The following is a 15754-nucleotide window of genomic DNA, read 5'->3' on the forward strand; positions in this document are numbered from 1 at the left end:
AAGTGCTGATTGAATTTGGGTCAGTGACATCTTTCAGTCTATGTAATAAAATGTTGTCATCTATAGTGTTGAATGTAGCACTAAGATCTAACAAAACGAGTATAAAGAGAAGTCCGTCATTTAACAGACTTGTTGGTGGTGTGGATGAATTAATTATTTAAAAAACATAGCGTGATCTATGGGGAGGAAGCAGTCTAAGTACGAGTGAGGTCTGACAAATGAGTCTAGAGCTGTTGTACATGCGATTCCATCCATGCCAGATGATTTTATCAGTAAAGAAATTCATGAAGTCAATACTACTGAGAGTTAAAGAGCATGACTCTGTGTCAGCCTGGCTACAGTGCTGAAAAGAAGCCTGGGGTTGTTCTTATTTATGCCTAATAATCAGGAATAATATGTGGTTTTAGCTTTACAGAGGGCTTTTTTTTCAGATATTATTAAACTGTCTTTCCCTTCTAGGCAAGATTCATCTAAATTAGTCAAACTCCACCTCCTTTCCAGCTTACACGATGTCTGCTTTAAGCTACAGATTTGTGAATTGTACCTGATTCACTAGATTCTTTTTCAGAGGGGCAACAGTATCGAGTATTGGTCGAGTATTGTTCGGTGAGGGTGCAGCATTATCAACAAGATAGTCGACTTGTTCTGGAGTAGAGTTAGGATTACTGCTGTCCTCTGAGCAAAATTAAAGCATCCATAAACTGTATGACGTGTAAATATATGCTTGGTAATTGATAAATGAACATACATAAACCAAACGGGCATTACTGTGTTTAGCAAAAAGAAATATCAGTGCACTCAACATTATACAAATACTTGATCCTGAACAGCTTGCTCAGTTACAGAGAGAATAAACACTCTTTCTGTATAACATGAGAGAGAATGAGAGATCTCCCATTCCTTTATACTATTGGAAGATTTAGGGATGGTTTAAATATAAGCACATAAATAAAATCTGCCACAGGGCCACAGAAGGTGAAGAGGAGCTAGTGGAACATATAAAGGGTGATATCAAAAGTAGGATGAAAGATGAAAGAATATATGTATAAAAGAAAAAAAGGGTGAGTAGAAGATGGAGAGTGAATGAGAAAAAAGAAGGAAGAAAGGGATGTTAGGAGAATAAAAAATCAGCTATTGAAGCAGTAGAAGAAAGGGGAGACCGGAGGTAGAATGAATGGAATAGGTAACAGGATGAATGAAAAGTGACTGAGCTGCTGGCAACGTGGAAGAAGAAGGAAGAGTAATGGAAGTGAAGTGGGCTGAATTTTTAAAAAATGCAGAGGTGAGAGGAGAGGAAGGAAGGATGTGTGCCATTTAGCAATACAGGACAGGATTTTGTCTCATCTTCTTAAAGGATTTTATGGAATCTGATTATTTTCCCTCTTTTCCTTTTATTAGTGTAAAAGTATTGATTGAGAACTGCGCATCCTCTTGAGACTGTGTTGAAACTGCTGCTTGCTTCTTGTAAAAACACAGGTCAACTCTATCTACAGAAACAGTAAAATAAATCTTTTTTTTTTTGTTTCTTTTTCAATAAATGTTTTGCTAATTATGGTTCATCCAGGAAGGCTCCGAGTCGGTGAGCAAAAAGTAAGAGCATACAAGAACATAAATATCCGCTGAATTTATTTTAAAATATGTAACAAAGCACATTGGCTTTTATTATTTTAAACTGCTGGTCTGTAGCATGAAATGTGTTTGAAATCGGTTTAAATTGGCTAAACTATGTAGGGCTCATAGCCTTTAAGTTTAGGACACTGCTGGACATCGTAAAGTATTCCACAACATTCATGCTTGACTGAAGGTGTGATGTTGGTATGTAGAGTTCTGTGTTTGCTTTATGTCAGAAGTAATAAGATGGTTGTCTCTGTTTTACGTTTGAATTTGGTTGAAGATCTAAAACTGTTTAGTATGAGAATTCAGCAAAATTCCCTTAGACTCATTATTTTAAGAAATAAGACATAACAAAGTTAGAGCTCTTCCAATACTATATGACTGCATTGTAGTTTGCATGCTACCCACAGTGTGTAGAACCTACAGTATGATGTTCATGTGTGCCAGAGGTAATCTCATGTGGCAATTTGACTTTACTACCTTATAACACATTTCTACATTTAGTAACTCCACTGTTTGCTGGTGCAGACAGTACAGCCACTCTGAATGCTGTGTGAGTACAGTACACAATGCTTAAAGTCAGGGAAAATCCACATCTGGATTTGTCACTCGCTCACTTTTTCTGCAGTGATTCTATTAGACAGAGGCATAAGGCAGGCTGTGCTAGCACATCTTTATACTGATTCATTCCTGTTCTCATCCAGGGTGAGTGCTGTGCAGACAGTGGAATACATTATTGCAAGTAAAGCTACTTAGAACTGCACCGTAATACCCAAGATTTCATTCCTGCATTCCTGCTGTGGGTTTATGTGTGAGGCAGAAGACAGAGGAAAAAGGATTTGTGTGTGTGTGTGTATGTGTGTGTGTGTGTGTGTGTGTGTGTGTGTGTTTGTATTTCAAATATGCTTATATGCAGTTCCTTTTCACTTGTCACTTTTGCATTAAAGCCCTCATGTCAGAGCCACTGGTACAAAGAAATAGAAGATGGAACTGGAGTTGCTGCTGCTGAGAGTGTGTGTGTCCACTGTAAGAGTTCATGTAAAATCCCTCTATGTGTTTTCTTGCATTAGCATATCTAGAACAAGTGTGTGTGCATGTAGCATGCTGCCTAGGAGGGTAACCTTAAGAGGGTCAGTGCCTTCAGAACAGTTCTCATCATCTTCAGTGGACATTGGCTCTATCACTGTAATTGCTAAATGTTGTTGTAACCACCGTGGAGGCCTCCTGCTTTCGATCAGTCATTCTTTTTAATTCCTCTGCGATATCAGTTGACCTGCTTCCTGATTGTTGCTCTGACCCCCTCCGTCTACGCAGGTGCTGTCACTGGGTGCAGATGTGTTGCCAGAGTACAAGCTCCAGGCTCCTCGTATCCACAAGTGGACAGTGTTGCACTACAGCCCCTTCAAAGCAGTATGGGACTGGCTCATCCTACTGCTGGTTATCTACACTGCCATCCTGACACCATACTCCGCTGCATTCCTCCTTAATTACCAGGTCGGGTCTCACTGGAATTCTCAGATATGCAAAAAGCCGGGGCCATTCATTTTCCAACAGAAAGTCATGAAAATGTCTGATTGTGTGTTTTTATCATTTAGATGCTTTATACTATAGTTTTCATAATAGTGCCTTATTTATTATATCACTCTATTTCACAACATATTAAATCATAGCTCCATTATATTTATTAAATCACCATATTATGCCAATACAAAGCCCTAATAGACCTACTGTACTACTGCCCTCACACTGAAACACTGTTATTGTCAAGCACATGTAGAAACGGTTGATTTAGCATCAACATTTTCTTCCCAGAGCAAATGAACAGAGGAGATCAGGAAACAATGGGGCTCCCATTGTGAGGATATGCTTTGAGTAGCTGATAAATAAGGCAATATTCTACACAGAGGATTTCCATGGCACAGAAAATGACTAGATAAATAAACAGCACTTCTTTGAACGATGTTTGTCTCATGAAATAAAAAGTAAGCTTTAGCTTTTGCCTCTCCCTATCACTTCTGCTGAATGCCCTGGTTTTGTGTGACTTACTTATGTTTTATCTACAAATGTATGAATTTTCTCTATTCTTGTTTTCACTTATCTCTCTCCCCTCCTTACAGGAAGAGGCAGCCATGCAGCGTTGTGGTTACTCCTGCTCTCCTCTCAACGTGGTGGACCTTATAGTGGATATCATGTTCATTATTGACATCCTCATCAACTTCAGGTCTGACCTTACATACATAGAGTAGTAATACTAAAAGCCACAGTAGGAATGTCATTTGCTGCAGTAGAAGCAGTGGTTGTTAACAACATTCTTTCTCTCAGGACAACATATGTGAACTCTAATGATGAAGTGGTGAGCCACCCAGTGCGTATCGCTGTCCACTACTTCAAAGGCTGGTTCCTCATCGACATGGTGGCTGCTATTCCCTTTGACCTCCTCATCTACCGCAACGGAGAGGAGGTATGTCAGAGTCGATTTTAGAGTCGAAGATTTGTTGTTCTATAGAGAGAGGGAGGAAGCCACAGTGTGATGGAGGAATAAAGAAAACAACAGAGGACTGTTGTTGCACTGACATCATGTCTACTATCTCTTCATCTGCTGAAATGAAAGGATGATGAACTGAGAGATGACAGAAAGGAAGAGAAGGAAGAGGGAGACGGGGAGGTGGAGGTATGGTGATAAAGAGGAAGACAGGGAGAGGCAGAGGTGGTTTAGATTTTCGTTTCATAATTTAATTGTCTCCATTGGGAAGTTGATTTGCAGTCAGCCGTGGCTGCGTATCAAAACAACACAGCTCCCTTTACATCATGCTAATGACACAGTGGTTACACTAAGCAGAGAATAGTTTGAAAGAAAACGAGACACCACTTTTCATAAAGATATAACATTCACTGCTTCCAGTTACTTCATCACAGTAAATCTGATGTGTTTGAACTTTAGACTGATGAACAATCAATAATCAGACGTTTGACTGTGATAAAGTGTTGTTTTTCAGTAACACTTCCTTTACATGTCCATCATTTCTCGGTAATTTTTTCTGATGTTTCCTGCAAAGGACCACATTGTCTGACACCAACACTTACACAACAGACACTAGTGTGAACAAAAAGTAGAGCTTCCTGCCATAGGAGCCATTTTGCATCACTACTAATTATATTGTGGCATAGTTTCCATGCTGTAGACTCAATGTAGACATTTTTAAAGGCACTATATAGAACATACATTTCAGTCAGAGTCAGATAGTTAATATAGTGTAAAGGTTTTAGATGTTACAAAATATAACCGTGTGCAGAGTTATATAGAAAACCTGACAACCCCACTTGAGCAGCACTCAGAGACAGAGGAGAGGAAAAAACTCCTTTTACCAAAATAAACCTCCAGCTCAGGGTGGACAGCCATTTGCCTCGACTGGTTGGGGTAAGTGGAAAGAGGAGAGAGAAAAGAACAGCAGGCAACAAAAAACAACTATAAGCAGGAAAAACATTGGGCAGGTCGGTAGGACGAGTAGCTTTAATCTGGAAATATACAGCTCCAAGGCCGGGGATACCTGTAGAAAAGAACAAAGAGAGGGAGACAGAGAGGAGGAAACACAACTACAGGAGAGAGAAAACACAGTTAATCATATGCAATGGTAGCATTTGAATGGATAAAGGAGAGGAGAGGAAAAGAGAGGAGAGGAGAGGAGCTCAGTGTATCAGTAGAGGTCCTCCAGCAAACTAACCTATAGCAGCAGAACTAAGATATGGTTCAGAGTCAACTGAGCCACCTCTAACTATAAGATCTAAAATAAAGGAAAGCTTTAAGCCTAGACTTAAATGTAGAGAGGGTATCTGCCTCCTTAACCTGAACTGGGAAATGTTCTGCTGGGAAAATATGGTACTATGAGGTCTTTAGGATAAGATGGAGCCTGATTATTAAGTGCTTTATTCGTGAGGAGTAGTGTTTTTCTATTTTTAATTCTATTCTGGATATTTTTTTAAATGCATTGGCTAGTTTTTCAGCATCACTTTGACACAGGATGCTCATAATTTTCCCAATATTCCTCAGGTGGAAGAAGGCAGATTTCCTATAATGCAACATGATAGCTTCATTTAACACCTACCTCCTAAATGCCAACTTCTGTCTAATTCTTCTCGTCTCAATCATCTGACATCATCCGGGTAATTTTTTTAAACGTAAGAAACTCCAGGGGCTTACAAGAAAATATGCAAATGTCTTCAAAGACTGAGCAATACTCTGGGATTAATAAACAGAACTTGTTGAATAACATCAGTGGAGTAACCGTTTTATCAATGATGAACACACATCGCTAGTTACATCTCTAATGCAACATATACCAAAGATAAACATGTAGTAACTCGTAGTACAGCGTGGTTCAGTCAAGCAAAATATTCAAAGACACACTGATTAGTGAGCCTCTGGTTTGCTGAACAGTTGTAGAATGAAGTGATCAAGGTGGTTGCAGAATTTAAGAAAGAGAGAGGCTAGTGTCTGGAGGAAGATATGAGAATTAAAGGAATGGGAAGAGGATGGAAGGAGCGAGGGGGGTGCACTGTAAGTTGTTTCTTGTTCTTTGAAAATACTTCCTCATGTACACTGTGAATAAAACCACTGAGAACAAGGCTGGTAGACTGACTTTGCTCAGCTAAGGGTAAATCCATTGGCAGATTAAGTGCTACCTGAAATGCATCTGTAAATAACAGGACACATGTAAGTAATAGAAACATATGTTATGTTATTTATGGGGATTAAGCCACACACCAAGTCAAAAATGATGCATGTGGAAACTCCCCAACATTTAAATCCTGCCTGGAGAAAGTTTTGCCAAGGTTCACTTCACTAACGCTGTCTGCGGGAGGCCGCTGAGCCAAGAAAGTGGAGATTTTATTTACTGTGAGGACATACACAAAGAGCTGGACTAGGCTCTCTGCCAGTACAGTAATCGGCCTGTTATTTATTGGTTGTATGGACACAGAAGGGGCCAGCACAATACAAGTAGAAAAGAGAAGAAATAGACAGCCCACAATAATGAATGGGAGCCAGGATTTACTGCATCTACAGCGAACAACATCGAGACAAGGCCACAGCTGCACCACCTGTATGTTTAAAACTGTGTGTAAGTGTGTGTGTGTGTGACAGCAGTGTTGTTTTCTGGCATGCTTTACAACACTTTTCTTTGTCTCTTCCACTCCCACCAGACCACCACTTTAATTGGTCTGCTGAAAACAGCTCGTCTCCTGCGATTGGTCCGTGTAGCTAGAAAGCTGGATCGCTACTCAGAGTATGGGGCTGCTGTTCTCTTCCTCCTCATGTGCACCTTCGCCCTCATCGCTCACTGGCTGGCCTGCATCTGGTACAGTGCTATAATAAGACAGACACTCAAGAATAATGTGGGAATAATCATGTTTCTGTCTGCATTTGTCAGACTTTGTATTGTGATGTCTTGACACAATCTCAAAATTCAAAATGTCAATACCACATAAAGAAGCTTACGTTACACTATATAATAAACTGTATATACTGTGTGCATCGTCAAACACAGTGTCAGCTTGTTCATACATTCCTTTTTTTTAGATTACAGGAAACTCAGACATTCACAGAAGAGATCATGAAGACTTGCATGGTCAAATTTTTTTGCAATACTAATGTGATCTATGTTGACTTGTTAACTTAAATAAACAAGCTGAGTATGGAGAATATAATCAAACTGCAACTGTTGTTATCTTTTGCAGGTATGCCATTGGTAATGTAGAGAAAAATGGTTCAATTGGCTGGCTCCACACACTGGGCGACCAACTGGGAAAACACTACAATGACTCCATCCCAGGTACTACAAAGAAAAAATTATGTTGTGCAAATACAGGTTAGAAACACGTTAGTGGTACTACCTGTGTTAGTTAGTTTAGATCTTAACGTTTTGACCAAAAAGACAAAATAGGTGATTGAATGATCATCACTGATCATCTGTCATTTAGGTAAGTTAATAGCTTTTTTTAATGTCTCCTAAATTCCTACATTAGGTTCAGGACCTTCCATTAAAGACAAGTATGTCACAGCTCTGTACTTCACCTTCAGCAGTCTGACTAGCGTGGGATTCGGCAATGTTTCCCCAAACACCAACTCTGAGAAGATCTTCTCCATCTGTGTCATGCTCATAGGATGTAAGTACATACAGTAGATATTATTGCAATGTGATGTACCGTGAGTGTTATAACTGTTGGTTGGCTTTGGACCTGGGTAAGGTGAAGTATTCTACCAAAAAAGAACCAGAAAGCAACATCAACTAAATCTGTGGATGAGACTCATAATAGTCTTCTAAGCAGGTTAGAAAGAAAGGTATACAGGATTAGAGTTTACATTTCAATTAGACACACAGTGTCTTTTACATCAGAAAGATGTTTTTCTTTTCTCCTAAAATATTCATATAATTAAAGCAGCTGTTGAAGCAGCTGGACAAAGTCATAGATCATATTTTGTATTCTGAAAGCGTATCACTTAATGATTATTTAATAATAATCCATCAGCAGGGATTGTAATATCTCCTCCGATGCTTATCATCTTTCAACTTCCTTTCAAACCACAGAATAACAAAATGAAAACTCACAGAAAAGGAGACTAGATAGTAATGAGGGGAAGTTCTCATTCTTTTGTCTTGTGCATACAAACAAAAATTAACAAATGCAATTCGTATTTGACTGTAGTTACAGTTAAACAGGGGTTAAATCAATGACTGGAGGACTCAACAAGGCTGTTTTCTGTTTTTATGTAGTTTGTGTTGCTGTCCTCCTCAGCATAGTTTGTTTTTACTTGGCAGAAAAATGACCAGAGGCTTGGAACACTTCCAATGCAATGCTAAGTTGGTTTGAAATTGAAGTGCACAAAATTGGAATGAGCATTATCAAAATGCATTCAGTAGATTCAAAGATCAATTTAGTCTTTTGTGTCACAGGTGCAAATACCCAGTTAGACCCTCATTCACATTGCAGATTTAGTGGATGATGTAGATGGTGATGAAAGCTGACAGAGGTTGAGAGGATAGCAGGATCCAACATGACATCAGAACAAAACAGTAAAGCTCATCAAGGATAAGACACAAAACACTCTGTCCTCTACAGACAAATCCCTTTTAGATCAAACTCCTGCTCTATCTGTTCGACAACAGATTTGCTCGACACTGTTAAAAGAAAATAAGAGAGCACACATCAGATCTTGATGGGAAGGAATTATTTAAGTTGAACACTTTTACTAATGTACATGATTAATTTTTTCCAAACAAAATGACATTGTAACACTAAATGGAAACCAAAATATTTAACCCATGTAGGACTAGATTCAAAATCACATGGAAGATCAAAGTGAAAAAGATGAAATCGCAGGCTCATCTGCGTGGATTTCATCACAGCATCTCGTAATGGTGGCTGATAGTGTAGTGGTAAGATCACTGCCCTCCATGCAGGGGGAAGGTCTACCTCCAGTAGGGGTCCTTAGGCAAGACCTCCTTACGCTTACCCTGTCTCGCTTTGGATAAACGTCTGCCAAATGACTAAATGGAAATAAGGTGAATCAGAAGTGTGTTTGGCCCCTGCATGCCTGTATGCACTCCTAACAATGCCTGGGTGTGCTTGTGTGTGTGTGTGTGTGGGGGGGGGATCAGTGAGTTTCTGGACAGTCTGTGGGGGTGCTCTTTAGTGTTGAATGCACCGATACATAATGTCCCATAGGTGCTCAATAGGGTTTAGGTCTTGCATGCAAACACAACTACTGGTGTAACCTGATTGGGTTGCAGGTACCGCCTCATGCTACCAGTAGTGACAAGTATGTTAGCAAAGCTCAAACTGAGAAGAATCAGTCAAGAAGGATGTGGAAAGGGCATTTGTCATTGGTTTATCCTTGTAGGGGGTTGTCTTGCTTTTCCCACTCCATTTCATCTGTCACTTTCATTTGCACCAAAGGAGATGAAACTGATTCACAATTTCTTGTGTAGTACAAATAAGACAAATCTAGTACCGGGTATCTACTAACCCACTTGGACCATCTTTAAGTAGGTATCCCCTATTTTTAACGTGAAGTATCTTCTTTATTCTTCAACCTTTCTAATGTGTAACAGAGTGACAGTAACACAAAGTGTTGTTGTAGGTTGTATTTTAAATGTCTTCAGCACATGCTACATAAAGCCAATTCTACATAATCAGTTCATGCATGTAGCACATTAAGCCCTGTAGTCAAGTGAGTCATTTTTAGTCATCTCAAGTCATTTTTATTTAAATACAGCAGGTCAAGATCATAAATTGCACATTTTCCCATAGGGCGATATAGTCTGTACAGAATAAAACACTCTCTCCTTTGATGGAACTTGGTTTGAAAATATAGAGAAAGTGAGTTTGTGAGCCTTTGAACTTTTTGGAGCCGTGACTGAAATGAACCTTTAGCAAATCAGAGGTTTAGGAACCCAGACTAGCTCTTTGCAGAGTGTCAGTAGCTTATAGACACTTGAGATGTATATATCTCTGCATAGATACACTGGAAACACCACCCATCTTAGATCTTTGCTAATAAATTTGCAAATCTCTGTTGTTTTCAATTATTATGCCGCTAGCTCAGGTTCATTCTCTCTTCTTTTCTTGCTTTACCTCTTCTCTTTACCTTCCATATCAAAGATCACCCAAGGTTGACAAGCATCATAATATATATATATATATATTTTTTTTTTTTTTTTTTCTCAGTAATATATGCTCCTCACACTCCTAAACCCTTCTTCATGTCTCCCCTTGTCCCCTTCTCTGACCTCCAGCCCTGATGTATGCCAGTATCTTTGGGAATGTGTCAGCCATCATTCAGCGGCTGTATTCAGGAACAGCCCGCTACCACACCCAGATGCTGAGAGTCAGGGAGTTCATCCGTTTCCACCAGATCCCCAATCCGCTCCGGCAGAGGCTGGAGGAATATTTCCAGCACGCCTGGTCCTACACCAATGGCATTGACATGAATGCTGTGAGTACTGGTCCTCTTGTACCCAAATCCTGTGTGTGTCCACTGAGTCTCTTCATGTTCATGAATGAGTGTTGCGCATGAATACACACACAAAGGCTAGAGGAGTATTTTGAGCCTGCGTTGTACGTTAATAGGATGATCGGAAGACTTTGTCTCAGCATGCATGGTCCGACATCATCCGACAAAATAGGAATGATGTGAGTATCATAAATAATGTGCATACACACGCACACACACTCGTGAGTAAATACGTTTGAACATTTGCAACATGCACGGAATTAGATTGTTCTATTTACATGCATGAAGGCTAATGCACTTTATATTTGCATACTATACACACATGCTGATTTCACACACAAGTAGAAAGACCCACAGCAACACCCACAAACACAGTGAGTTATACCTGTCCACACACACACACACACACACACACACACACACACACACACACACACACACAGATTGAAGGAGTGCTTCCAACATGGCCCTAAGATGTGACTTTGAAACATGCGTGTAACCACATACACAACTGTAATTAGGCGGATGCCATACACTTAAGATTTGCACTTAATGCTGAATGTTACACAACACTCAGTGCTCTGCATAGGTCAGTGGATGTCAACTGTCATCTCACTTTTTGTAACAAATCATATGTCATGTGTAGTGTATGTGAACTAAATGCATGTATCTGTGAGTGTGTACACAGGACTATGGGTATCTTTTTCAACTGTAAAGTTTGACTGCATTGCAAGCTGTTTCATTATCTTAGCTAAGTTCACCTAACTATACAAATCAATGCTCATAACCTTCAGGAGGCTTTTCCAGCATCCAGATAAACTTTAACTGTATTTGAGTGCCAGTGTCTTAATGCCAGTATACTGTTGTTTCCAATCAGGGAAATCATGTTTCATCTCAGTATAACAAGTGAGCTATTGAAGTAGACAGGAAACAAATCTGATGTGAACTTTTCTTTTGTCAGCCCCCTCCTTCCCCCTCATTGCTCTCTTTAAGGCCCAGTGAAGTGCAGTGAGAGAAGTGTGTGAGCAGACTGGATTAGCGAATGTTTACTGTAGTGATTATTATGATTGTGTTGAGTAGGCCCTGTCAGTTTCCACCACTGATTCAATCAGGTGCAACCGCTTTCATTTCTGAAGGTGGGAGAGAATAATAATGCAGCACTGATGAGAAACTGGAAGTGTTGTTGTGGTGAGAGCGTGAGAAAGAGATGTATTTTATCTTTTGCATGTTTACGACCTCCCAGGTTGGTGAATATGTGGATTTCATGCAGGCATGTATCAATAACATGGAATTCATATCTGTATTTTCCTTTGACTCTGCCCACAGAAGCAGCTCACAGTAGTTCTTAACACAGGACCTCATTGTTATCTTATCTTATGCTTTTAATGTGGAAAGGTTACACAAAGCAAATGTGTTTGTCAATGTAGCAGTGTTTTATTACTTTCCCTCAATGCACGGGAAAAACACAGGGAGCCAGCATGACCACCATGACTTGATACTACTCCAGAAAACTTGTCTCCAAAGTTACTGGGGCTCATCACCTGGGGGCCATGAATATCTAATCCGTACAGGAAAGTAAAATATTTCAGTAAACAGAAAACAGTTAGTCTTTGCCTGTTCAGTATTTGCTCAGATTTCTAAGTTTGTTTGTAAGTTATGGATGGTTTAAATGTGCACTATATTTTTTAAACTTCACTTATTTTTACTACATGGACAAAAAGAAAACACAATATAATATAAATAAAGGTGTAATTTCTAACGATAACTAACCTCTGGGTAACTTTTTTCTAACCTTACGTTTTATACAATAGGAAGATAAACACTTAAATACATTATCATACATGTCATTAAACCGCACTGTGTTCACTGGAACATCACAGTATAGAGTAATATATCATGACGCCCAACATTTATATAAAACAATAACAGTGTGGCCTTGAAAGTCAGCAGCTCAGCGACTGCTAAATGCACCATTAAACTACAATTCAAGAGAAGACCTGACACAGCTGGCCTGTAAAGTCTGTCTTCAGCACATTTTGGGATTCTACCTGGCACCTTACAAATCAACAAAATGTTACTGTGTGCGGTGCGTAATAGTGGATTGTTCATATTCACAACAAGGGTTTTTTATGTAGAGAGAGTTCATTCAGTTTATTCTCTATCCAACCGGACCTTGAAGTTTTTAAAGAGGTTGTATGGTAAAGGGTACGTCTTTAAATTTTTGACGAGAGACACGAAGAAATAAAAGCTAATAGTGAATAGAAAAAAGTATGACTACAAAAAGATAGGAGTATTGGAGCAAAACAGTAAAGGAGTGGTGATGACAAGCAGTGAGGCTTGCAAAAAGACAGTAACTTAGGGCGGATATGGGAAATGTAAAAAGGACGGAGACGCTTGACGTAAGAGAGGAACAGACAGTGGCTGATGTGAAGAGGGAGCCCAGTGAAGGCTGAAATGAAGAAAAGGGATGAAAGAGAGAAACCGAGAGGAAGAAACATAGTGTGGGTGTTTTAAGTACAGTTCTGTCCTGTGCAGTCAGCCAGAAAGTTACAAGAGAAGCCCATAGCCTGCCACTTAAAAGAGCTGGAACTCTCCAATGGCTACAAGCTGAGTGTGTTCCAGTAGGCCCTGAAACCCCAGTTTATAAGGATTATTCTGTGAACGTCTAACAATGAATGCATAGGCTGGTTTAAAGAGTGAGCAGCCCAGCCTGCCAAAACTTGTCTCTGACTTAGAGGTTAAAAACATGCAAAAGTCGATTCAAGCCGTAAATGGTTTGATGGTTAGAACCAATATCTTCTGATAAATGTCTGGCGCTTTAGTTTTGTCATGTTCATTTGTAGAATGGTGTAGTAACAGTGAAAGGCTAATGTCCCATGACTGTTAAAGTCAATGAGGACAGTAAAGGCGCCACTTTTTATTATTCCTTTTAGTGTCTGTAATGTGTGACACTCTTCAGACGTTACTGTTGTATTCTGGACCTGGGATCATAGTCAATCGCTGCTAACAGCATGCATCGATGCTGATGTGAACTTTCTTTATCAATTCATGCACTTGTTTCTCCCACTCTTTGCACATTGTATGTGTCTAACCTTTCCTCATTTCCTATCTTCTTATTTTTCTTTTTCTTTCTGTTCTTAACTGATTTAAAACATTTTGTTTTTATCCTTTATCCCTTTCTTGTCTCCTCCCTCCCTTTGCTTCCTCATTTCCTCGCTCCCTCTCCTCAGGTGTTGAAAGGTTTCCCAGAGTGTCTCCAGGCAGATATCTGCCTTCATCTGAACCGGACGTTGCTGCAGAACTGCAAGGCTTTTAAAGGCTCCACCAAGGGCTGCCTCAGGGCGCTGGCCATGAAGTTCAAGACCACCCACGCACCTCCGGGTGACACACTGGTCCATGCCGGGGACGTCCTCACTGCCCTCTACTTTATATCCAGGGGATCCATAGAGATATTGAGAGGAGACGTGGTGGTAGCCATCTTGGGTAAATACACTAAAGCTTTCATTTCCTCCATATCTTAAGGATTTCCCACGTTGCCTTTGTCTCATTCTTTCAGGTTATTAGAAAGTTAATGGATCTGAAAAAAGTGCAGTGACGTCTGGAAATGATTATGTCTTGGAACGATAAACTAGCTTAATTTGAAGGTTGGAATTGTATTTCTAGTTTGTCACTTTAGTGTACAGGTCTACTTCAGTGCTGTGCACAGATCAACACTGCTTCCCTCAGCCCTGCAACAATATTGGCACCTTCACATGAGTTGGACAGTAGTTTGAATTTTGAAGCACAAGTTCTCCATTGCTCCTTCGTGTCCAGTACTTATGTGGGTACTTCTCCTTAGATTACAGTGTTAACACTCTAGTCTTGCTGTCTTTCTGTTTGCATTAGCTGGTGGCACCATCTACTGGTAGGGACAGTGCCAGTCCAAATAGTTCAGTGATGCTACTGTATTATTGTCTCCAGTTAACAGCTTTGACTGCTTTTATGTCTTTTACATACTTTCAAAAGTAGAAAACATATCTCACATACCTTACAGCCTTTTAGACAAATGAATTTAACTTCCCAGGCTTTTAAAGGTGAAATTTATATAAAATCCTGACAAGAAAAAGGCGATTAGCTTATAGCTGTCTTATCAATGTAGTAGAATTACTGTATGCAGTAGCATAAAACACCATGGAATTGTATTTCAGTCCAGTGCTTGTAATACTTTGTTACTGTCCACCACTGGCTTTATCTTTTTCTTTCTTTTTATCTCCACTTTCCCCAGGAAAGAATGACATCTTCGGGGAGCCAATCAATCTGTACTCCCGACCAGGTAAATCCAACGCTGACGTGAGGGCTCTAACCTACTGCGACCTCCACAAGATCTTGAGAGAAGACGTTCTGGAGGTGCTGGACATGTATCCTGAGTTTGCAGACCACTTCTGGAGCAATCTAGAAATCACCTTCAATCTCCGAGATGTGAGTTTACAACCCTAGATGTTGTTGTTGAAGCTCTGTAAAAACATACTATCCTCTCAGTCCTATTAATAAAGCTTAATATTCTCTCTCTCTATGCTTGTACATTACTGAATGTGTGTTCTCTAGGCTGTTGTAAGTTTCTAATACAATATATCTCTGCATCCCCACAGTGTTTAATTTAGAAAAGATAATAATTATTATTTATCATAATTATTAATGTAATGCTGGTCCATTCTTCTTTCAGACCAACATGATCCCAGGCTCTCCAAGCAGTGACGACTCCAACTGCGGGGGATTTAACAAATTACGCAGACGCAAGTTATCATTCCGCCGCCGAACAGAAAAAGGTAACGAATCCTCCATGGCTCTCGTTATGCTTAGATCCTTTATTTTGTTATTATATATTTTAAAAATCCAGGTTATTACAGGTTTTCTATGTTTAAGAAATGTGACTTTAGTGGTAATTTTTCCGTCAATGATAATCATGCTTTAATATTCCTTGCACACTCCTGTGCAGATGATGCAGATGCTGGAGAAATTAAAAAGTCCCGTAAGTCGATGAGACGAAGACAGAGGGAAACAGCCAACAACCAAAAACAGGAGGAGGCACCGAAGAGACAGTGGGAGACCCATCGCAGCTCTGTGTCGTCTCACTCGAGTGGTGATGAGGTG

At 39.8% G+C, this 15754-nt stretch overlaps 1 protein-coding gene across 2 annotated transcripts in view; it reads left to right on the top strand.

The window, feature by feature from the left end:
- Positions 1-15754, top strand: part of kcnh2b (potassium voltage-gated channel, subfamily H (eag-related), member 2b) — a 179576-nt gene that overhangs the window by 155053 nt on the left and 8769 nt on the right. The window contains exons 7-18 of one of the 2 annotated variants that reach the window (XM_026362964.1): positions 2929-3108; positions 3732-3835; positions 3937-4075; positions 6814-6968; positions 7348-7442; positions 7636-7776; positions 10407-10606; positions 10741-10803; positions 13855-14107; positions 14889-15082; positions 15327-15429; positions 15600-15751. In XM_026362964.1, the coding sequence (XP_026218749.1) occupies positions 2929-3108; positions 3732-3835; positions 3937-4075; positions 6814-6968; positions 7348-7442; positions 7636-7776; positions 10407-10606; positions 10741-10803; positions 13855-14107; positions 14889-15082; positions 15327-15429; positions 15600-15751 (1779 nt within the window). The remainder of the gene's footprint in view (positions 1-2928; positions 3109-3731; positions 3836-3936; positions 4076-6813; positions 6969-7347; positions 7443-7635; positions 7777-10406; positions 10607-10740; positions 10804-13854; positions 14108-14888; positions 15083-15326; positions 15430-15599; positions 15752-15754) is intronic. The other variant, XM_026362965.1, reaches the window with a different exon arrangement.

The sequence above is a fragment of the Anabas testudineus genome, chromosome 2 (assembly GCF_900324465.2).
Source record: "Anabas testudineus chromosome 2, fAnaTes1.2, whole genome shotgun sequence".
NCBI lineage: Eukaryota > Metazoa > Chordata > Actinopteri > Anabantiformes > Anabantidae > Anabas > Anabas testudineus.